The sequence below is a fragment of the Myotis nattereri genome, assembly GCF_964212035.1.
Source record: "Myotis nattereri genome assembly, chromosome: 8".
Taxonomy (NCBI): Eukaryota; Metazoa; Chordata; class Mammalia; order Chiroptera; family Vespertilionidae; genus Myotis; species Myotis nattereri.
In genome coordinates, this window is record NC_138083.1 from 3122325 (window position 1) to 3143916 (window position 21592).

The window sequence follows — 21592 nt, forward strand, 5'->3', positions numbered from 1 at the left end:
TCAACCCCCCATGTTGGAGGTTTCTCGTACTCCCTGAGATCTGCTTTGTCCCTTTCTGGTCACTTCCCTTGCAGAGAACAGAACCGCAGATCAGAACTCCGCACTCGCTTTAGGTCCAAGACACATCCCAGTCACATATGCCCGACCTCCAAGGACACCCAATCACCAAAGTTGTGCTTAGTCCAATTCCCACCTTGGCTCATGCATGAGGTGACCTGATTGCTGAGGGTCTTGTTTGGGCCCTTCTTGCATTGCTGGCTGACTCTTGATCCTGAGCTCAGAGTCGGCCCAGGGGTGATGGCTGTCCCTCCTCACCGAGGCTGCCACAACTTGGCAGCAGGGTGCACCTCCTCAGGAGAAGGGTCCAATTTCCCCCTGTGATGACAAACGGGATCCTGGACGCGCCCCCAAACTGTAAGAAATAAGGTGAGCCCCTCAAGTCAGGGGTCCTGGTAGAACACAAAGCACAATGGGAGCCAGGCAGCAGGCAAATATCTTTACTTCCAAGTAGAAGGGTGCACACACATGGTCTGGAAGCATGTGCACCCAATAGGGGGTCCACTCAGCTTTTTAATCTGACACTCGTGACCTGTCCCTCACTCCTGATTGGAGCTCAGGTGCACAGTCTTTCATGATTGGCTAATTCAAAGGGATGGGTGGGCCTTTGCCATTTCAAGATGACGGCCCCCAGGGAGCTGCAGGTCACATGGTCAACATAGCGGCTGCCAAGTCACTCAGCCCAACGTGGCGGCAGCTAAACTGTTCTTTGACAGAAAAAGTGACTTGTTTATTCTCACAGTGGGAAGTTTGGTGGCTTAGTGGCAGAATCAGGAAGGCGCTTGAGGGCCACGAGCCTGCTCCCTTGCTGTCCCAGCAGCAGGCCCCTGGCGCTGGCTGCTGGCTCCTGGCTCCTGGCTTTGGAGCATGAAGAGCTATTGCAGATGTGTCTTTGTCAACGGGGAGCAGAGCTGGGTTTATGGAGAGACAGCCCCGGGCTCAGCTGGGAGCACGGTGGGTGGGACAGCAGGAGGTCGGGTCCCTGCCGGGACAGGAGCTGTGGTGTCGGTGGCGTTGGGCCCTCTCCTGAGCCGATGGCCTTGGCTTCGTCAGGATGAAAGTAACAAAATGATACCCCACCAGGTGCTTTTGACCATCCACGTAGAACATGCTGGCGATGAGACGGGGCCACGCTGCCTCACAGGCCGGGAGCACAGCTGCCCCTCATGACGGGACTCACTCTACACGAGTGACGCTAGTTCAGGGGACGTGTCCGGCTGCGCCCACTCAATACGCTAATCAATAGGACCTAATTGACAAGGTCTGTGTCCCCTTCTACAGGCACCTCACTGGTCCTGACTCTGGGCTCCCCGTGTGGAGGCTGAATGCCCAGTGCTCCCTCCCCATAAGGGACCAAGACCGAGAAGGCTCACTGGACCTCACTGCCCCCATGAGCCTGGGACAGGAGCAGCAGGGACAAGGAGACCAGATGGCCCAGGGCCCACCGTGGGCTGGGGACCTGGGGACCTGGGGTGGGTGTGTCGCAACCACTCCCCCTGCTGCTCCCTGGGCTCTCTGGCCCCAGGCTTGGCGGTGCCTCTGCCAAGCTCCGACTGACCCCATTGTTCCTCAGGGCACCAGGGCTCCCAGCGATGCCAAGCGCAGCTTCAACCCCTGGCCCCGTAGCCCAGCACCAGAGCCCAGCCAGAGCACAGCCATGCAGGGTGGCCGCTGCGGACCCTGAGGACGCCTCAGCAGGCAGCACCCCAGTATGCTGACGGCAGCCTTAGGGAGCTCGGGTGCCCGTCCGTGCTGGTCAAAGGACTGGAGTACGAGAGCCCTGCCCGCCCCCGAATGTGCTGATTTGAAGATCCGGTCCCTGGCACAGGGGGCCTCTGCCTCTGGAATTAGCCCCTAGGCCTGGAGACAGGATGGTGTGGACGCCCCTGGAGTCGGCGGGCTGTGGATGTTGGGGACCTGCCTTCCCTGCAGGAGCTCCCCCACCCAGGCAGGAGAGCTGGGCGTGGAGATCGGGATGGAAATGCGGGGCAGGTCAGGCCCCACACCCCTTGCTGGGAACACTCCTTCGCTGGGCAAACTTGCCCCGGAAATGGCCTCTGGGCCCACAGCCGTGCCACTGGCTTGGGCTGGGGGTCGAGGCGCTTCCTCTCCCACCTCTTCCACTGGCCTCAGCAGCTCAGACCCAGAGCCATGCAGCCTCCCCAGCCTCTGGCATGGACCCTGCAGGCGGACGTCCACAGCCGCCCCCATTGCATTGCCGGCACCCCCACCGTCACCGTCTCCAGCCCATGTTTGTGGGAACTCAGGCCCCTGGAAACTGGTCCCGAAGGTGCTGCAGGGAGGGTTCACCTGGCCTGAGCGTCACCTCAAGGCCATTGTTCCCGGGAAGCCGCAGGCACCCCGCCTGGTGTCAGCAGCAGGAGGAGCTTTCTGAGTCTGCTGGGCTCACTCCCCTGGTGAGGACATCCCTGCTCACCAAGCCCAGGGTGGGGGGCGGGGGGGCTGCTGCTCAGTTTACGGGTGGGAGGCTGAGTCTGGCCTGAGATCCTGTGGCAGAAGGGCCGGGGCTGGAGCTTCCCAGAGCGGGGTCTTGTGGGTCACACATGCCTCCCGACAGCGGGGGCCCCAGGCCTGCAGTGTGGGGACTTCAGGGGCAGCAGCCAAGCCTAGTCTGGGCAGGGTGCATGCCAGAGGGCGGGGTCCAATATGATGTGGTGAGAATCCAAATGGGGCATTGCTTGGGGGCTCAGACCTCGCCAGGCATGAGGGACTTTGGCCAAATCCTGATGTGGCTCTTCCGTTGCCTCAGAGGGGCCTGGCCTTGGGGGTCTCATGGCCTCAGTCCTGGGGACAGATCTCATGGACACAGATGGGGTCTCCTAGGCAGAGTCCATCTCTACTGGTGCCAGGCTTGGGGCTGAGAGAGAGCAAGGTGGCTCAGTGTTGGAGGAGGAGGAGGAGGATTGGAAGGAGGATTGGAAGCTCCTGGAGGGTCACTTTGGCCTCTCCCCACCCAGGCCTGCCCTCCGCCACAGTGGCCTCCGATCTGCTCAGCAGCCCCATCCACAGCAGAGCAATGAAGGCCTGGCCCTCCTCCTCCTGTCCTGGCCCTTCCTTCGAGGGCGCTGCATGGGAGGCCCCGGCAGGCGGCCAGCTGGCCGGGACAGGGGCTCGGCTGTGCCGCTGGCCTGTCAGGACATTCTCCTTTATTCACAGGGAGCTGAAGGCCAGGGGCAGCACCTGCAGGTGTGGCTGTGCCGCTGGCTTGAGGGGTGGCAGGTGTCAGAGACCTGTTGTCGGGTTCAGGTTCGGGTTTGGGTTCGGCTGCTGGGATGGAGCCCCACACAAGCCACTCAGCATCCAGAGCCTGGCCCGTGAGCTCTGAAGCCCTTGAGCTGGGGTGCTGCAGGGACCCCTCAGCGGTGGCACAGGGACCTCCCCTTGAAGGAGCAGAGGAGTCATTGCCCGGTGACTCTTTATAGTAGTGACAGTGGCAGTGACGATTCCGCAACTCCGGACACCCAGCCAGTGCCAAGTCCCTCCTCACGGCAGGCCCCTCGCAGCCGAGGAAACAGGCTCAGAGGTGCCAGCCCTTATGCTCCCGTCTCACCCTCATCGCTTGCTTGCTGGGTTAAGGGCGAGCCTGGAGACAGACCCAGCGCTCATCATTCTTCCTTATTACAAGCAAGCTGTCACTCTGCAGTGTTCCACCTGGAGGCCAGGCCTCCCCTGGAGTGTGTCCAGCGGTAATTAACTGCTTAGCAGGGGGGCAGGCAGGGGGCAGGGGATGGCGGCAGGGGCACGTAGAGCTGTGACTGGGAGCCCAGCCAGTGGGGGATCGATACCCGATGCCCAGATACAAAGAGCCTGTAGCTGGTTCAGCTGTCGGGTACCAGCTGTACTTGAAGGTCGAAGGTCTTCCAGGGAGAGGAGACCTGCATGGAGATGGAGACTCCAGCATGGAGCACATCCCCCGCCCCCACCCCCAGGGCTGTGGGAAGCGAAGGACACTGGGCTAGGTGTGGTCTGCTGGGCAGCAGGCCCTGCCTGGCTCCCACGGGTGTTTCCCAGCTTAAACCCAGATCGTGAGAGAGCGCCGCCTTTGGGCTGCTGTCCACTCCCCCTGCAAGGGAGACACTGGTGCTTTTTAGATTCCAAGCTGGGAAGCAGCCACCTCTCCCCTCCGCCTGGTCACAGCACCTGTGCGGCCTCCAGGAGACAGGAACAGTATCTGCAGCGGTTCTCAACCTGTGGGTCGCGAACAATGAAAATACATCCTGCACATCAGATATTTACATGACCATTCATAACAGTAGCAACATTACAGTTATGAAGTAGCAACGAAAATAATTTTATGGTTGGGGGTCACCACAGCATGAGGAGCTGTATTAAAGGGTCGCGGCATGAGGAAGGTTGAGAACCGCTGGGTCACTAATGGGTGTGTGGAAGGGAGTGCGGTCTGAAGGCGAGACATGGTCCGATGTCACATTTCTGCAGCACTTGGCTTTCAGAACTTGTGCTACCAGAAACGGGCCAAGATGGCACAGAGCTGGCCTCTCCCTCTGGCGAGAGTGGGGGCGGGGTGGTGGGGGGGGGGGACACAGACAGCTGGGCGGGGCGCTGTCCGTGGTGCTGAGGGCAGGGAGGCCGCAGGGCCTGAGGGGTGTGGTGGCAGGTGGAGGCTTCTGGCCCAGGAGGACACTTGTTTCCCCGCGTGGTCAGGGTGGCCTGGGGGCTGGACACAGCACCCTTCCCACACGGTCTCACGGGACTGTGTGCTGGACAAGGGCTCCTGCCGTGGGATCAGTCCCCCTAATAGCCGGAGAGAAGGCACCCAGGCCCAGCCTAGGGCTGTGCTGGGCGGGGTCTCCTCTGTGCCGGGGAGGGTCCCACGGCAGGACTGGTTGAGAAGACTGCTTCAGGGACAGCCTGGCCAGTGACCCCCACCGGAGGGAGGGCAGGGTGGCCTCGCCAGGCCCGTGAGGCAAGAGCCACTGGATTCCCTCCTGCTCCATTCCTGACAGGTGACAGGACGGTCAGTGTGGTGAGCACGATGGCTCTGACCCCTCCCAATCCCCAGCACCCGCGCTCCTGCCTGACCCACTGTGGTCATCATTTTCCCTCCTGGGGTCTCACCCGCTGCAAGTGCAGGGGCAGCCCAAACACCTGGGTCCTCTCAGCCGGAGTGGACGGGTCCTGGCCAGGGTGGGGTGGATGCGTGGGGCCCAAGTGAGCTTGGCCTTCCTGGTGCCCACTTGACAGGCCTCTATTCATCCCTCCACCCACCAATCACCCAGCCATCGCTCCATCCACCCACCCACATTCTCTCACTAACACATGTGCACAGCCACGGCCCAGAGCCAGGCACTCTGTGCGGAGCCCTCATGACCTCACACTCCAGGTGGGGGCGGGGGGAGGCCCCTGGAAGACAGGCAGTATGATGTTGGGGGTGAAGAGTCCGGGAAGGGAGAGGAAAGGGGGTGATGGGGCAGAAGTGAGGGGCTAGAGACAACACACCTGGAAAGCTCAGTTCTGAGGGAGCCCACGCCTGGCCTGTCCTCGGGGGTATCTGGGCTTTGAAGGGCTGTGGCTGACCCAGGGAAGAAATGGAGGAGCCTCGAGGGCAGAGTGGTCGGTGGGACGAAGGTTTGGGCGGGGCAGGGAGGGCCATCCCTGTCCTGTAGCTGAGGCCTGGGTGAAAGGTGAAAGGACGCGCAGGACCCTGCCTCCCAGCATCACAGAAGCCCGCTGGTCCTGGCGCTGCCGGCCTCTCCTCCCTCCCAGGCCGGCCTCCCGGGTCCTCACATGCTTCCCCCACACTCTCTGTGCGGCTTGGACTGGGCACCCAGCCACAGCTCCCACCTTTAATGCAAATCCCTGTTTATGTCAAGAGCTGTTACCATGGAAATGTCCTTGGGACAGGGAGAGGGTGGAGAGGGCAGCAGCAGAGGGGGGGACGGGAGGGGGAGTCCTTCCTGCAGAGACACTTTGCACTCCAGAGGGGCCAGCATTGGCTGGGGTGCACTGGGAGGGGTCTTGGAGGTGCTGCCTCCCTAGCCCCACTCCCATGATCACCCTCAGAGGACACGTCCGGCCACAAAGGCCGGAGGCTGGCGGTGGAGGTGCCCACGCTTCAGAGTCGGTCTCATTTGTCTGTGAACCAGGGTTTCCTGTCCTGAGAAACGGTTTCAGGAGCAGCCAGGGGGAGGGCCCTTGAGGTCTGGAGTAAGGCTAATTCGGAGGCTTCGATGATCACCAGGTTCCCCAAACCAGCGATTTCCAGGGGGCACAGGTGGGGAGAAAGGCCGTGCAAATTGATGAGCGAGGCCAGTGACGGCGAACCCATGACACGCGGGTCAGAGGTGACACGCGAACTCATTTTTTTGGTTGATTTTTCTTTGTTAAATGGCATTTAAATATATAAAATAAATATCAAAATATACATCTTTGTTTTACTATGGTTGCAGATATCAAAAATTTCTATATGTGACACGGCACCAGAGTTAAGTTAGGGTTTTTCAAAACGCTGACACGCCGAGCTCAGAAGGTTCGCCAGCACTGGGCTCGGCCAATGAATCTAGCTGCATCAGCAAACCCACGTGAGGTTGGGCAGAAGTGTGTGCGTGCACGTGCAGGCGGTCCTGTGTCTGCTGGCGCCAGGAGCAGCGGGCCTGCTGGCCTCGCCAGGCCCCCTGGCTGCACTCACCTGTGGGAATGGCCAGGAGAGCCACCATCCCGACTGCGCGAGCCAAAGCGAAGGGAAACAGCTCAGGGCAGGCCGCCTGTGGCTGCCACGGCCCCTCTCTGTGCAGACGCCAGCCAGGGCAATCCCAGCACCCACCAGGCCAGGGGTGGGTCCAGCCTGAGTCTGCTGAGTCCTGGGGCCACATCAGCTCTAAGTCTGAGGCTCCCTGCATCAGAGCTGCCTGAAGATAGTTGTCATAATGACAGGTTTGGAGACCATCGTCCAGGCTGAATAGTCTCTGAAGGTGAGAGGCCAGAACCTGGAACTTAAGCAAACTCCCCTGGCACCTGCCTGAGTAACTGCCCATGTTCCCTGGGGCTACGTTCCTGTGTGCCCCTTCCTCCAGGAAGCCTTCAGAGCTTGGCCCAGCTCATCATGCACCGGTCTCTTCCCTGCCTCCAGCACCGAGGTTCACAGGCCCCGTAGGATGCGCAGAAACGCAGAGGCACAGGGAGCAGCCTCACCTGGAAAGCGTGCCACAGGATGATGGGACAAGGCCCACGTCACCTTATCAGCCAGTGACAAGCCCCACCGTGCCCCACCTTCCGGACTGCCAGCTGCGTGTGGCGATGGCCGCTGCGTCACAGGCATTCTGGCATCGCTGTGGAGGCCGCGCTGGGAGCGCGGCTGGCTCTTCACCAATAAACGATTGAGAAATGGGCTCTGCAAACGCGTCCTGCGCGTCCCTTCGCTTGTTCTGTGACTGTAGAGTAGGGGCTTCTCGTCAACATGGGAACAACGGGGCTGTGCACGCTCTCCCACTCGGGAGCCTCCCACTCGGGGTCGCTAGCACTCGCCACCCTCCCTGGGACTGGGGCTCCGGCTGGTCTAAACCTGGGGTTTGCCTGCCACAAGGCGGGGTCGGGGGAGTGGTTCAGGGCCCTCCTCCCCTCCCTGGCACCCAGGCAGGGCCTGTTCACCAGCTCCTGGTTCAGTCCAACTCTCCAAGCAGCTTGGAGAACATTCCAGTTCCTGGCGCAGAGCTGGCTCATGATGGGGCAAAGAGATGCCAGAGGAATCCAGGTCTGGCCCTGCCTGTGGGGCTCGGGTGGCTGAGGAGGAGGAGGGGTGAGGGGCCCTCTGTGGGGGGACTTTGGCCTGCCTTTCAAAACAGGACAGACCAGACCAGGCTCAGGGTCTGTGGGTGGTGCGGGAGGAAGATGGGGCGCCTGACCCAGAGGCTTCCCCAGGGCAGGCTCCATGGGCTCCAGGGAGGATAGACCATGGGTGCCACCACGACATGGTTTCATCAGGGGCCCTGGGACAGGCTGTGCCCGTGGCTGGACGGAGGCCAGAGTGTAGACCCTGAAGACAGGTGACCTGGTTTGGAATCCAACACCCGACTGTGTGCCCCGGGCCGTGGCTTCTCCTCTGCCATTTCCTCGCCCATGTGCAGGGATAAGCCTCGGAGTGTGGGCGGGTCTCAAGGGCCGGCCAGCACCCCGAAGCCTGTGGACAGGGGGGGCCATCCTGCTGAGTCTGCGTTCAGGCCAAGCACGTGGAACTGTTGTCCCGGCCCAGGGCGACAGACAGACAGACAGAGGGCTGCGGGCGATGGGGAGAGGGCGGGGCTGCGGCCAGAAGCCTGCGGTTCACAGAGCACCTGGGCCTGGGTGGGGAGACCCAGGAGGACCTCGGACAGTCTGCCTTTTCGGGGTGGGGCGCCCGCGGGGAGGAGCGCAGAGCCTCGCCAGCCCCTCTTTCTCTGCCCCCACCCTGGGCCCCAAGTTTCCCTTTGGGGATCTTGGTCCCTCGCAGAGCCGGCGGGAATGGGGCCTCACGTTTCTGGGCGCGCCCTCGCCTCCGGCACAAAGCGGCCCCTGCTCGCCGCTCCTTTGGCACCTGCTGCTCTGCGGGCCGCCTGGACCTGTCGGAGGGCGGAGCGCCTCGAGTCTGGCCCCTAGAGTTGAAGACAGGGGCAAGCGGGCCTGTTCTCCCGGCACCTGGGCCCCAATCCCTCCGGTCAGCGGGCGGCCCCTGCCCGCAGCGAGTGCGGCGGGGCTGTCCTCACACCTCACAGCACACGGCTCGCAGGGCGCGGAGGTGGGACCGGGCGCCCCGCCCACGACCCCGGGCTCCGGGGACAGGCAGAGAGGGGTAGGTTACCTCTCGGACGCCTCGCTGGGCAGGTGACAGGGACGTGTCATTTCCAACTGCAAAGCCAGGCGGAGAGGATGGAGTTAACCAGACGCGTGCAGGGCGCCCCGCCTCGCGCCCGGGACCCCTGGGCGCGCGGCTGCCCTTCAGACGGCAGAGCTGGGACTGGGGTGGCGGCCCGACCGGCGCCAGGATTCCCGGGTCGCACGCAGAGACTACTGCCCCCACCCGTGGTTCGGGCACGTCCCCAGCCCCGGGAGGACGAGGGAAACTACCCGCGCGGGCCAGGCACTGCGTCCTCCCCTCCCGTCCTTGCCCCGCCTCCGGCAGCCTCCCTCCCCCCTCCCTCTCCTCTCCCTCCTCCCCCTCTTCCCTCCTCCCCTCACCCCCTCCGCCGCCTCCTTCTCCTCCCCCTCTTCCCTCCTCCCCTCTCCCCTTGCCGGAGGCGGGCAGGGGGCGGGGCCGCTCCGCTGGGCCCACAGCCTCGCGCACCCCGGGAGGAACCGCTAGCCAGGCCGGGGCGAACCGAGCAGCCCGGGCGGCGGGAAGGCAAGAAGTTGGGCGCACGCGGGACACGGAGAGGGGGCGCGGCGGAGTGCGGAGACGCCCGTGCCTAGAGCCCGCTCGGTGCGCCATGGAGCTCGGGGTCCTGGGGGCGCCGACGCTGCCGCTGCTGCTGCTGCTGGGGGCCGGCCTCCTGCCCGGTAAGTTTTGGGGCGCTGGAGGGGTCCGCTTTCGCCCCTTTCAGGGCGGCCCAGGATCTCCGGAGCAGAGGGAGGGGGGCTCCCAAGCGGCGGGAGCGCGCAACGGGGCAGCCGCGGAGGCTCTCGCCCTGAGGCGCAGAGGCTGTCCTTCCGAGCAGGGCAAGAACGGAGTTAATCGCCCGAATGGGGGGGGGGCGGGGGGGGCGGGGTGTGGGTGCGGTGGGCGCTGCTGTTTGAGTACAGGGACCCAGAAGCTCCGACTTGGGTGGAGAGAAGGGACCCATCTCCCCACCCCTCCCCCGCGCCCATAAAGCCAAGCTCACCTGCAAACCCTGCCCCCACGCCTGCTCCTGGCTTGGGGGGATCAGAGAGGAGGCCTCTGCGGGGGGGTTCCAGCCCCTCCACCTCCCCTCCCCTGAGCAACCACCTTGCTATTCAGGGGGGTTGGGGGAATTGAACCCCTGGCCTCCCCACTGAGGGGTGGCTGCACCTTCCTGGTCAAAGGCACCAGGGGGCAAGGTCCAGGCTGTGGTCCGGGAGGGCAGGGTCTGGGTCCAGGACCGACCCCAGGGGTGCACAGCCCTCCTCATCCTGTAGATGACTCGCAGGTGAGCAGGGCAAGTTGCGAGAAGCAGGGGCAGGGGGTCCCCTTGTGATGCAGGCGCCAGGGAGGCAGGGAGGCCATGAGACCACAGACTGGGCCTCCCCACTGGGGGCTCACTCCAGCCTCTTGGGGGCAGTCTGTGTCCATCCAAGAACACAGGGTGCTGGGCTGGTTGTCAGAGTCAGCGCTGAGATGTCCCTGAGGAGACGGTAACTCCGGGGCTAGCCTTGGGCTTGCTGGCAGCCACTGAAAGCGGCTCTGGGTGGCTGGACCCTCACTCCCCTTCTGTCTCCTGCCTGGGCCTGCCCCTCACTCCCCACCTGTGCTTTGAAATAAGGTTCTCACGGCTCTGCTGGTGGCTGGAAATACAGCCCCTGAGAGGGACTCATGCAAATCAGTGCTTGTGGGGACAGCTGAACACTTCTGTGGTGAGGTGCCCGTGCTAGGAAGGACTGAGGGGGCTGGAAAGGCTTCCGTAAGGAAGAGGGGAGTGGGGCAGCTTGTGCAAAGGTCCTGAGGTGAGTAGCATGTGCCAGGAGAGATGGAAGAAAGCAGGGTGGCTGAGCACAGCCTGGCATGAGGCTGGAGGGGCAGCCTGGGGGCCACTGGACCCTGCTTCTGAGCCACACGCCTGCCTGTCCTCAGCGAGCGGCCCCGTGGAGACTCGGGTTCACGCAGAGGAGCGGCTGCTGAAGAAACTCTTCTCTGGCTACAACAAGTGGTCCCGGCCCGTGGCCAACATCTCGGACGTGGTCCTTGTCCACTTTGGCCTGTCCATCGCCCAGCTCATTGACGTGGTAGGTGCAAGGGTGGGAGCTCTGGGCCTGGAGGTGGTGCCGGCTGAGGAGCCTGCACGGCCCCTGCCTGAGTCCAGCAAGTGCACTTCTGTGGTGGGGTCTGGAGGAGAGGCAGGTGCTGTGCACACCTGCCCCAGGCCTGGTCCTTCTCTGCCAGCCTCAGAGGCCAAGGGCAGAAGATGTCTCTGTGGGGTGGGGCCGGTGCCAGGTCAAGTTGTGGGGCTTCTGTGTGAATTGTGCACCTGATGGGGCAATACCTGTCCTCAAGCTGGTTCAGGAGCCCCCCATTACCTACAGGTCTGGAATGCGGGCTTTGGGGGAGTCTCGGATAGGTCTCAGGGGTGTTTATCTTCATGGTTAGGGGCCACAGGGGTTCCTAGAGGATCCAGCCTTCGAATGACTGCTGCTCTGGGCTTAGGGTTCATCGTGCGGTGTGATCTGACCGGGTGATGGGCACACCACCTGGGTTGGGCTCCTGAGGGCCTTGGCGTGTGGGTCTGTCCAGCCTGGCAAGGAGGGGCCTCTGGGAGCCTGGTTTGTCCAGCTATAGGGGCTACAGATATTCCCAGATGCCCATCCCTGCCCCTGCCAGGACCTTAACACTGAGTCGGCTCAGGGAGGCGTGTGGGGGCCCTGGTGCCAGGCTGCCTACCTGTCTTTTCCCTGTGAAATAGGGTGAGCACAGCATTGCCAACTTGGGCAATATTTGGGAGGCAGGAGAGGCCGTAGCCTGCTCTGCCCATCCCCCCTGGGGCAGAGAGGGCCAGCAGGGGCCCCGTCAGTGTGCCCTGTCCCCAGCCATGTCAGGCTTCTGCCCCCACCACCCTTCTGCCCCCACCACCCTTCTGCCCCCACCACCCTTCTGCCTCCCCCACCCTTCTGCCCCCACCACCCTTCTGCCCCCACCACCCTTCTGCCCTCACCACCCTTCTGCCCCCCCACCCTTCTGCCCCCCCACCCTTCTGCCCCACCACCCTTCTGCCCCCACCACCCTTCTGCCCTCACCACCCTTCTGCCCCCCCACCCTTCTGCCTCCCCCACCCTTCTGCCCCCACCACCCTTCTGCCCCCACCACCCTTCTGCCCTCACCACCCTTCTGCCCTCACCATCCAGGACAGTTCAAAGTTGTGGCTGGTGGAGGTGGCCGCTGGCTGCCACTCAAGGTTCGGCTGCACCAAGGCCTGGCCTCCTGCCAGCTCCTTGGGGATCCCCTCTCCCCATTTGTCCAGGAGAGTCCAGGCCAGAGGGAGGGAGCACTGCTCTGAGACTCCAGGCCCGTGGCAGCTCCAGGCTCCGCTGGGCTCTGGGGCTGACTGAGGAGAGATCTTCAGAGGCCCGGGCTAGGTGGTGGGTGCAAGGGCCTCCTCACCCATCCCCCTGGGGCTCATGCATTTGCTGCCAGTCTGTGTGGGCTGCAGTGCTCGCCTGTGTGAGCTCCCGCGTGCAGAGGAGCCCAAGGCACCGGTGCTTTCCAGGCCCTGGGCTGACGCTGCACGTGTGGGCTGGGCAGGCCGCTGGGAGGGAGGCAGGCTGTCCCCTGGAATGGTCTGGAGCCTGGGGTCGGGGATGGGGCCTCCAGGGGCAGGCCGTCCACCCGGAGGGGAGGCAGGCAGGGCAGCCATCGCTTCCTGGCTCTTGAGGTCACATACTCCTCAGCACTCTTTTCTGGGGAGCGTCCCACTGGGTCAGCTGAGGGCCTGTCCCCGACGGGCCTGCAGGAGAGCCGGACCGAGGGCCATGCCTGGGGACATGACCTCTTCTCCCCAAACAGGGGCTGGGGGCTTGTCCCCTGGAGGAGCAAGGCCCGCCCTGACCAGAGTCTGGTAGCGAGGCGCCCGGTGCACACCCAGGTGGATTTGGAGGCAGCAGGAGGGGCGGGTGCCTGCTCACGTGGGGCCCATATGCAGAGGGGCTGCCCAGCTGTGACAGTGCAATGCAGGTCGCCTTTGGTGCCCCCTTCCCCACACACCCACCCACAGCTGGGGTGCCCCCTTCCCCACACACCCACCCACAGCTGGGGTGCCCCCTTCCCCACACACCCACCCACAGCTGGGGGAGGGCCAGCCCCACACACCCACCCACAGCTGGGGTGCCCCCTTCCCCACACACCCACCCACAGCTGGGGGAGGGCCAGCCCCAGATGCCTATACAGTTGGCCAAACCTTGTCCTCACTTTGCTTCTGGAAAGGTTGGGGGCCCTTGCCACCATATCCCTAAGCGCCTTCTGGGCCTCCCCTCCTGGGCGTGGCTACCTCCGCAGATGAGGTGCTCACTCTCCCCATGTTCAGCCTTGGCCTGGCCTGTGGGGAAGAAGATTCAGGGCCAGAGAGCCAGGGGCCCGTCGCTGCAGGCGCCGTGACTTCTTTCCTTGTTTCTGTCCTAGGACGAGAAGAACCAGATGATGACGACGAATGTGTGGGTGAAGCAGGTGAGTGGGAGGGGCGCCGCGGCCACCACCCCAGCCCTGCCCATCCCTCTCAGCTGAGCATTCTCCTGCCTGCAGGAGTGGCGGGACTATAAGCTGCGCTGGGACCCCAGGGACTACGAGAACGTGACTTCCATCCGCATCCCCTCCGAGCTCATCTGGCGGCCAGACATCGTGCTCTACAACAAGTGAGCCCGAGGACGGGGGCTCCGTGGGCAGGGTGGCAGCTCCACCGAGGCTGGTGAGCCAGAGGCGGCCGTGTCTGGATCTCACCTGGAGCAGCTAGGAGAGCGGGGGCTGGGTGCGGCCTGGGCGCCTGGGGTGGCCACCTCCTGGCTCCACCTTGGCCTCTCTCCCCAGGAGCCGGGAAAAGGGGCTGGCACTGCCCCCTGACTGCAGGCCCCGAGCTGCTCCCATGCAGCCTGGAGTCATTTTCAGAGCCTGTCCCCTGCCCCACGGTGGCGCTGCTCTTCATTCCAGAAGCCTAGATGTGCAGGCTCCTCTCAGGGCCTGCCCGGGTCAGCTCTTGGGCCTGGTCCCCCCTTCATCTCCGCAGCCCTCACCGCAGGCCCCAGGCCCCCTCCCCACACTCCCGCGCGAACAGCCCAGCGAAATCTGATGGGTGGACGGTGCTCTGTGCTGGAGCCAGGGTTTCCAGGCCCAGCTGTGGCCGGCACTGGGCTCAGACTTGTCTCTCCCGGGACCCTGACCAGGGCTCCTGCCATCTTCCCGTCCCTGCCTCTGCTGTCATCGCTGGATCCACGCCTGGGGCCAGGCTCTGGACATGCTCACAAAGAGAAGCACTTAGCCCCCTCCCCATCGCCCCTTCCCCTACCTGAATGCAGCCCCTGCCTCCCACAGCCCTGCACACAGCCCCTCCTGCCCCGGGCGCTGGGCCTGACCTACAAAGGGTTGCTCTTTGGTTAAGAACGCCTTCGCTCCTCTCCCGACGTAACTGATTGCAGTGATGGCGGAAGCAGCGGCATGTGAGGCGCCTGGGGGATGGTCTCAGGACGCATTAGTGTGGCGGGGGTGGGGGGGGGGGGGAGCAGGCGGGCAAGCTCTCTGCTCTCCGCAAGCCACTGGTCTGAACCGCAACCCTGAGTCCTCCAGCCACCCAGCCCACCGGGGGTCCATGCTCAACTCCCCAGACAGCCCCCCCCGCCCCCCGCCCTGGACCTTTGATCCAGAGAATATGCATCAGCTCAGCATTCTGGGACCCAGGGGAGCGCCATGTTCCCGGGAGAGCTAGAAACCTCCCATGTGCTCTGGGACCTGTGCACGCCCCCCAGGCTGCAGCCCAGGAGAGTGGGAGCTGCCACCCCAACCCTCCACCCTCTCCTCCCTGCCAGGACCCGTGGGAAGTACCGGGTGGACACCAGCTTCTCTGTGGGGCCGTGGTCAGTGCCCAGACTCTGGACATGGCCTGGAGGGAGGGTGAGGAGCTGGTGGCTGATGCTGGCTGGGCCACAGCCACTGAAGAGGCCTATTTCCAGGGTCAGTGGTGGCTGCTGGCCAGACATGTGCACCTGAGCACAGCTGCGTGTCCAGGCTGAGCTGATAGGTGAGGGGAAGGGCGAGCAGGGCCCCGCTTTTCTGATGGTTTTGGGGCGCCCCTGGTTGGAAGTCATGCACGTGAGGCTATGCTGTCCACCGAGGCTTTTCTACGTGGTCCCTTTGGGGCAGAGGGTGTCACAGTCCTGGGGCACCTCAGGGCCTGGAGCAGGAACCTGGACCAGCCACAGCCCCACACAGCAAGCCCCGCCTAGAAGGGCTCCGGACTCACAGCCAACCCCGATGCCACACCCTGCGGGGGTGGGAGGGACCAGAAACTGCCGGCCATGTTCGCCTCTGCCAGGCACAGAGGAGCCAACGGGGAGGGGCCCAGCCTTGCCGTGGGGGTCACAGCCTTGCTCCTGCTGCCCCACAGGGTGGCGGGCCCCACATGCAGAGAGGGGCCTTGCCAGGCTGGGCTCACCTGCTGCTGAGACCAGCATGAGGCGGGTGGCACAGTCAGTGCGGGTTTCGTGGGGCCTAGGAGAGATTTCCTGTGAGCATTTCAAAGCCGAAGGCGGCAGGGCTGTCTGAGGGGCTTGCGGAATGGCTGCTGCCTCCTCCTGTGTGGGGGCCACACCAGGTCAGAGTGGAGAGCCTGGGCCTAGTGGAGAAACTGAGGCTGAGAGAATGGCATAGCCAGGTTACACCTGCCGGGGCCTAAACTCACAACCAGGTGTGTGCATGGCGGGCGCCTTGGGGGCCAGGCATCAGGGCCACCTGTCCCTGGGTCTCACCCCTCTCTCCCTGCCCAGCGCGGACGGGGACTTCGCCGTCACCCACCTGACGAAGGCCCACCTGTTCCACGACGGGCGGGTGCAGTGGACGCCTCCTGCCATCTACAAGAGCTCCTGCAGCATCGACGTCACCTCCTTCCCCTTCGACCAGCAGAACTGCACCATGAAGTTTGGGTCCTGGACCTACGACAAGGCCAAGGTCGACCTGGTGAGCATGCACAGCCACGTGGACCGGCTGGGCTTCTGGGAGAGCGGCGAGTGGGTCCTCGTGGACGCCGTGGGCACCTACAACACCAGGAAGTACGAGTGCTGCGCTGAGGTGTACCCCGACATCACCTACGCCTTCATCATCCGGCGCCTGCCGCTCTTCTACACCGTCAACCTCCTCGTCCCCTGCCTGCTGCTCTCCTGCCTCACGGTGCTGGTCTTCTACCTGCCCTCCCAGTGCGGCGAGAAGGTCACGCTGTGCATCTCCGTGCTGCTGTCGCTCACCGTCTTCCTGCTGCTCATCACCGAGATCATCCCCTCCACCTCCCTGGTCATCCCGCTCATCGGCGAGTACCTGCTGTTCACCATGATCTTCGTCACGCTCTCCATCATCATCACCGTCTTCGTGCTCAACGTGCACCACCGCTCCCCGCGCACCCACTCCATGCCCGCCTGGGTGCGCCGCGTCTTCCTGGACATCGTGCCGCGGCTGCTCTTCATGGAGCGGCCGCCCGTGACCAAGGGCAACTGCCGGCGGCTCATCGAATCCATGCACAGGATGGCCAGTGCCCCTCGCTTCTGGCCGGCGCCTGAGGAGGAGCCCAACTTCATGAGCAAAGTCCAGAGCCAGGGCCCCTTGCCCACCCCGTCCTGTGCTCCCCTGGATGCGCCAGGCAAGCCCCAGCCGGCCTGCACGTTGCCCTCAGACCAGGTGCCCACTCTGCAGCCAGCAGAGGCCGAGGAAGCCAGCCCCGGCCCGTCGCCCAGCCCCTGCCGTCCAACCACCAGCACCTGGGACCCGGGCCTTGCCGAAGCCCGGTCTCTGAGCATCCAGCACATGTCCAGCCCCAACAAAGCACCGGAGGGCGGCAGCCGGTGCCGGTCTCAAAGCATCCAGTACTGCGTTCCTCAAGACGAGGCCAGCGGCCCTGGGGCCAGCTCCCCTCCCTCCTTGCAGGCTCCCTGGACTGAGCTCCCACCTGCAGACCAGGCCTCTCCCTGCAAATGTAAGTGCAAGGAGCTGTCCACAGGGTCCTCAAACACAGCGTTCCAAGCCCTCAACACCAAAGCACCGCCCCGCCGCCCGCCCCTGCCGCCCGCCCTGACGCAGGCTGCCGAGGGTGTCCAGCACATTGCAGCCCACCTGAAGGCGGAAGACACCGACTTCTCGGTAAGGCCCTGCCCCAGTGCACCGGGCGGGGCCCCTGGCCCTTGTGGGACGAGCAGACACTCTGAAGGAGGGAGTGATTGGTGACAAAATCAGGAAACAGCTCTGGGCATGCAGCCGCCGAGCCCCCACCCTGGCCTGCCCCCTCCTCCCTGAGCCCTCAGACTGGCCAGGGCCCTGGGGTGGCGCTGGGCAGGTGGCCCAGAGTAGCTTGTGGAGCAGAGCTCGGGGACACCCCCTGGGCCTCGGGACCGAGGAGCCGAGAGGAGGGCCGCTAGCCCCTCTGTGGCTGGTCAGCTGCCCCGTGTCCGTCCGCAGTGCGCCCCCTGCGTCGCTGGCTCTGGGGAATGACATGACTTCACTGGTCGCCTGAGCGACCGGCAGGCCTTGGTGGCTTTGGTCTGCGCTGGCCTTTCATCCTCAGGACGGGGCAGCAGCGGGCGAAAGGCAGGGAACAGCGTGCCTCCAGCCCAGCAGGTCCTGGGGGCTTGTTATTTATAAGTGACCCTGTTTGCGCTCAGGTTTCCTGTGAACAAACAGTTCCGTTTAGGTTTGGCTTAAAACTGCCAGGATTACTTTAAAAATCAGAGCAGAAAATGGCAATGAAGAACCCATTTTTCCTCGACGCTCCAGGATGGGCACTGAGCCTGCCCTCGCCCCGGCCTGTCTGACCCACTGTGCCCTGACGCTGCTTCCTCCCAGTCCCTCAGGCGCCAGCAGGCCGCCCACCCGGGGCCGCTGTAAGGCAAAGGGCAAAGGTGGGTGAGGAGCCAGGACCTCAGAGCAGCCGGGCGGGGCTGGGGTCTGCCCCCCTCCATAGCCACTCTGTGCCTCAGTGCCCCCATCTAGACAAGACAATCCCGCCTCCTTCCTCAGCAGCCCCCACGCAGGTGACGTGCTCGGCATGCTTGCGTGTTTGCATCCATGGCCGCCCTGGCCTCAGCATTTGGGATTCCCCCTGAGCCTGGCCCCTCCCTCCTCCTTCTGCTCACAGCACCTGGCTGTGCCCCACCCCCTCGGGCTTAAGGGGCAGAGCTGAGAGACCCCATGGATCCCTGAGGGGCCTCCGGCCCCCTGGGCAGCTGACCCCTGAGCACCTACCTGCCCAGGAGGAGAGGGCAGTCAGGCCTCAGCTGTCACTCAGACACTAGGCCCCTAGGGGCTCCTGTTAGAGGTCAGGCCTTGTCACCCAGGGTAACTCCTAGCCCTTGTCCTGTGGCCAGGGGGTGCCAGTGGCCCTTTCTGAGCTCAATTGGTCCATTTGAAAAATGGGGGTGCACTGGATGGCCTCCATGGCACCCCCTCAGCTTTAGCAAACCTTCAAATTCCATTGTGAAGCAGCCTGGACCCTGGTGTTCCTCCAAAGACCCGTTCCCCCCTCGCCCCCCCCCCCCCGCCTCTGGGCTCAGGCACCCTGCCAGGCACAGCACCAGACCCATCCTCCCCCCCACCCCCGCCTCTGGGCTCAGGCACCCTGCCAGGCACAGCACCAGACCCGTCCCCCACGGCAGCCGGAATGTTCAGCTCGAGGGTGCTGCCCCCTCTGAACCCAACTTCAGCGGCCATGTGGCTTCTCTGCACCCGCCCCACTCGGCCCCCAGCAGGTGTGCCTGCGGCCCTGGCGGCCTCGGTGGCGGGGATGGAAACAGCCCGCACGCCAAGCTCCGGGTTCCAGAGGTTCTCGCCGCCTGTGAGGTGCGTGTCTGTGTTGCAGGTGAAGGAAGACTGGAAGTGCGTGGCCATGGTCGTTGACCGCCTCTTCCTCTGGGTGTTCGTCGTCGCCTGCCTGCTGGGGACCGCCGGCCTCTTCCTGCCGCCCTGGCTGGCCGGCACGATCTAGGGGCCAAAGCACTGTACGGAGCAGAGAAGGTACGGGGCCACGCCACCTGCCAGATTGTCCCCCACCTTCCGTCTGCTGCCTCCTGGGGAAGCCGGTGTGGCTCCGGCGGCTGGGACCTGCCCAGGAGGCAGCCCGCTGAGAAAAGCTTGTTCTCACTGCAGGTGGCATCGCTGCCTGAGCCACACTGAAGTGCACCCCAAGCACGGCTGCTCTCTCCTCACAGGTCCCAGCCGTCCCCACGTCCTGGGGCCAAGCCCTCAGCCCCTCTCAGCCCCTGTCCCCTCCCTGTGGGATCCCGAGGCCCCCGCCTGTCCATCCCCGAGCGTGGGGACACCACCCCTACCCTTGGTCCTCGGGCCTGCTCTCTTTGACCCCACAGAGGCCAGTCACAACATGCGAGTCTCACTTGCCGGGTGGGCCTAAGCAGGGGTTTTATTTTATTTTATTTTTAAAATATATTTTTATTGATTTCAGAGAGGAAGGTAGAGACAGAAACATCAATGATGAGAGAGAATCATTAACTGGCTGCCTCCTGCACGCCCCCCACTGGGGATGGAGCCTGCAACCTGGGCATGTGCCCTTGACCGGAATCGAACCCCGGACCCTTTAGTCTGCAGGCCAACACTCTGTCCACTGAGCCAAACCAGCCAGGGCTTTTTGATTTGATTTTGATGAATTCGTGAAAACCTAAGTTTTGTGCCCAGGGGTCCTTGGGGAGTGGAGCTGTTAAACCTGGTCCCGCTTGGAAGAGACTGGGGGGCAGGACCCCATGAGGGAGGGACCTTTGGGCTTGGAGAGTTCAGATGATTGCCTTCCAAGGGTCCTGGGGGCTCGGGGCAAGCTCTTTGCAGGTCATAGATCCCCATGGGCACTGGGAGTTTGTGAGGACGGCTCGCCCAGGGCCTACTCCGGGGCCCTCGGAGTGTGGCGCTGGGGTGGGGCCCTGAGGAGGCCGAGGGGAACCACAGGCCTCCTGCCCTTGGACTCATCTGTGGGAGGCCAGTTCAGCCAAAGGGCCTCTCTCACCCACAATGCAGGGGCCCTCTGGCCAGAGGTGTAGGGGAATCCCCCGGAGGGACGGTCCTGGGGGCCTAGGATCACCCCCAGGGCAGAGTGCTGGGTGCCACCCCATGTCTCCCTGGCCCGGGCACCATGGCCCTGCGTGCTGTGATGATTTGGAATCCTCAGTCTCCAAGTGGAGGTGGCAAGGACACCCTGTCCCCTCCCAGGGAGTGACATTGGGTGGAGGCAGGAGGAGGAAGCTGTTCCTGCTGTCCATGGTCAAAGTCCCTTCCACAGGGCAGCCACGGCCAGGGCAGCCACGGCCAGGGCAGCCACGGCCAGGGCAGCCACAGCCAGGTGAGCCATGGGCATGGCAGCCACGGTCAGGGCAGCCATGGGCATGGCAGCCACAGTCAGGGCAGCCACGGTCAGGCAGCCATGGCCAGGGCAGCCACGGTCAGGGCAGCCACGGTCAGGGCATCCATGGTCAGGGCAGCCACGGCCAGGGCAGCCACGGTCAGAGCATCCACGGTCAGAGCAGCCACGGCCAGGGCAGCCATGGGCATGGCAGCCATGGTCAGGGCACCCACGGCCAGGGCATCCATGGGCATGGCAGCCACGGTCAGGCAGCCACAGCCAGGGCAGCCACGGGCATGGCAGCCACGGTCAGGGCAGCCACGGCCAGGGCAGCCACGGTCAGGCAGCCACGGGCAGGGCAGCCATGGGGGGGCAGCCACAGGCAAGGTGTCCCGCCTGGCCAGTGCCTGGGTCACCAGGGACTTGGGAGAAGTGAGAGAACAATTCAGTGCAGTTTGGAGTCTAGTGGGCCTCGTTGTGGCAGAGGTCAGACTCCCTGACCGCAGCCAGGGAGGAGCTGGAGGGGCTGTACCCCTCGCCCAGGCACTGAAACGGGACCTGACCTGGGCCCAGGGGTCCTCGTGCCCGAGAGGGTGCATTCCCCGGTGTTCTCTCCTCCCGGCCCCGGGGCCCCGGGGCCCCGGGGGCTGCCGCCCAGCTCTGCTCTCACCTGCTTCCTGGGGGCGTCGGCATCAGTCCCAGGCACTGGGCCGCTCACCCAGGACCAGCGAGGCTGAGCGGGGACACCAGCCCGGGCATCAGGGAGGGGATTTCAGAGGTGAGCACCTCAGTCCTTACATGAGCAGCTTCGGCCGCCAGGTGCGCAGGCATCTGCCAGGAGCAGCCCTGGCGCCGGGCCCACTGAGATGTTTTTCTGGGTCACCAGGACACCTCGCACGAAGCTTCCGGAACTGGAAAAAAGCGTCAGGAAATGCACAGAAATAACCAAGTGGTCATATTCCCACCACAGCGAAGTAACCCAGCCTCTGTCTGCCTCCAGTGTGGTTTCTTTAATGTGAATTTAATAGGGAAAAACGCATGATCTAAGCCCTCGAGTGAGTGAGTTTTACTAAAATTTGACACCAAGGACCCAGGGCACCATTCCACACAAGACGCCACCCTCCCCCTGCCCCTCAGGCCATCCCCTCCTGGCCCCGGCCTGGGCTTCTCCGTCAGCCGGCTCCTGCTCCTGAACTTGGGGTCGGGGCCTCTGTTGCTGCCTCCCTCCTAGTGTGTTGAGACTCACTGGTCCTGTCTCGTCCTCGGACAGTCCTGTTTCAACTGTGAGCAGAGCTCTTCGCCTGAATCAACAGAGCTCGCTGTCTCTTCCCCCTTAA

The 21592-nt window shown here is 64.0% G+C and overlaps 1 protein-coding gene across 1 annotated transcript; it reads left to right on the top strand.

Annotated features, from left to right (window-relative positions):
* Nucleotides 1-9447: 9447 nt before the first annotated feature.
* Nucleotides 9448-21300, top strand: CHRNA4 (cholinergic receptor nicotinic alpha 4 subunit). The gene is made up of 7 exons (XM_081097598.1): nt 9448-9564; nt 10814-10965; nt 13349-13393; nt 13469-13578; nt 15700-17059; nt 18771-18925; nt 21142-21300. The coding sequence occupies exons 1-6, from the start codon at nt 9495-9497 to the stop codon at nt 18894-18896; spliced, it is 1863 nt and encodes a 620-aa protein (XP_080953724.1). The 5' UTR covers nt 9448-9494; the 3' UTR covers nt 18897-18925; nt 21142-21300.
* Nucleotides 21301-21592: the final 292 nt, after the last annotated feature.

Bases quoted from the DNA above. Each gene is read 5' to 3' on its own strand.
- CHRNA4 (XM_081097598.1), top strand. From the start codon at position 9,495: ATGGAGCTCGGGGTCCTGGGGGCGCCGACGCTGCCGCTGCTGCTGCTG. The intron at 9,565-10,813 runs GTAAGTTTTGGG...GCCTGTCCTCAG, and splicing joins GGGGGCCGGCCTCCTGCCCG to CGAGCGGCCCCGTGGAGACT. The intron at 13,579-15,699 runs GTGAGCCCGAGG...CTCCCTGCCCAG, and splicing joins GACATCGTGCTCTACAACAA to CGCGGACGGGGACTTCGCCG.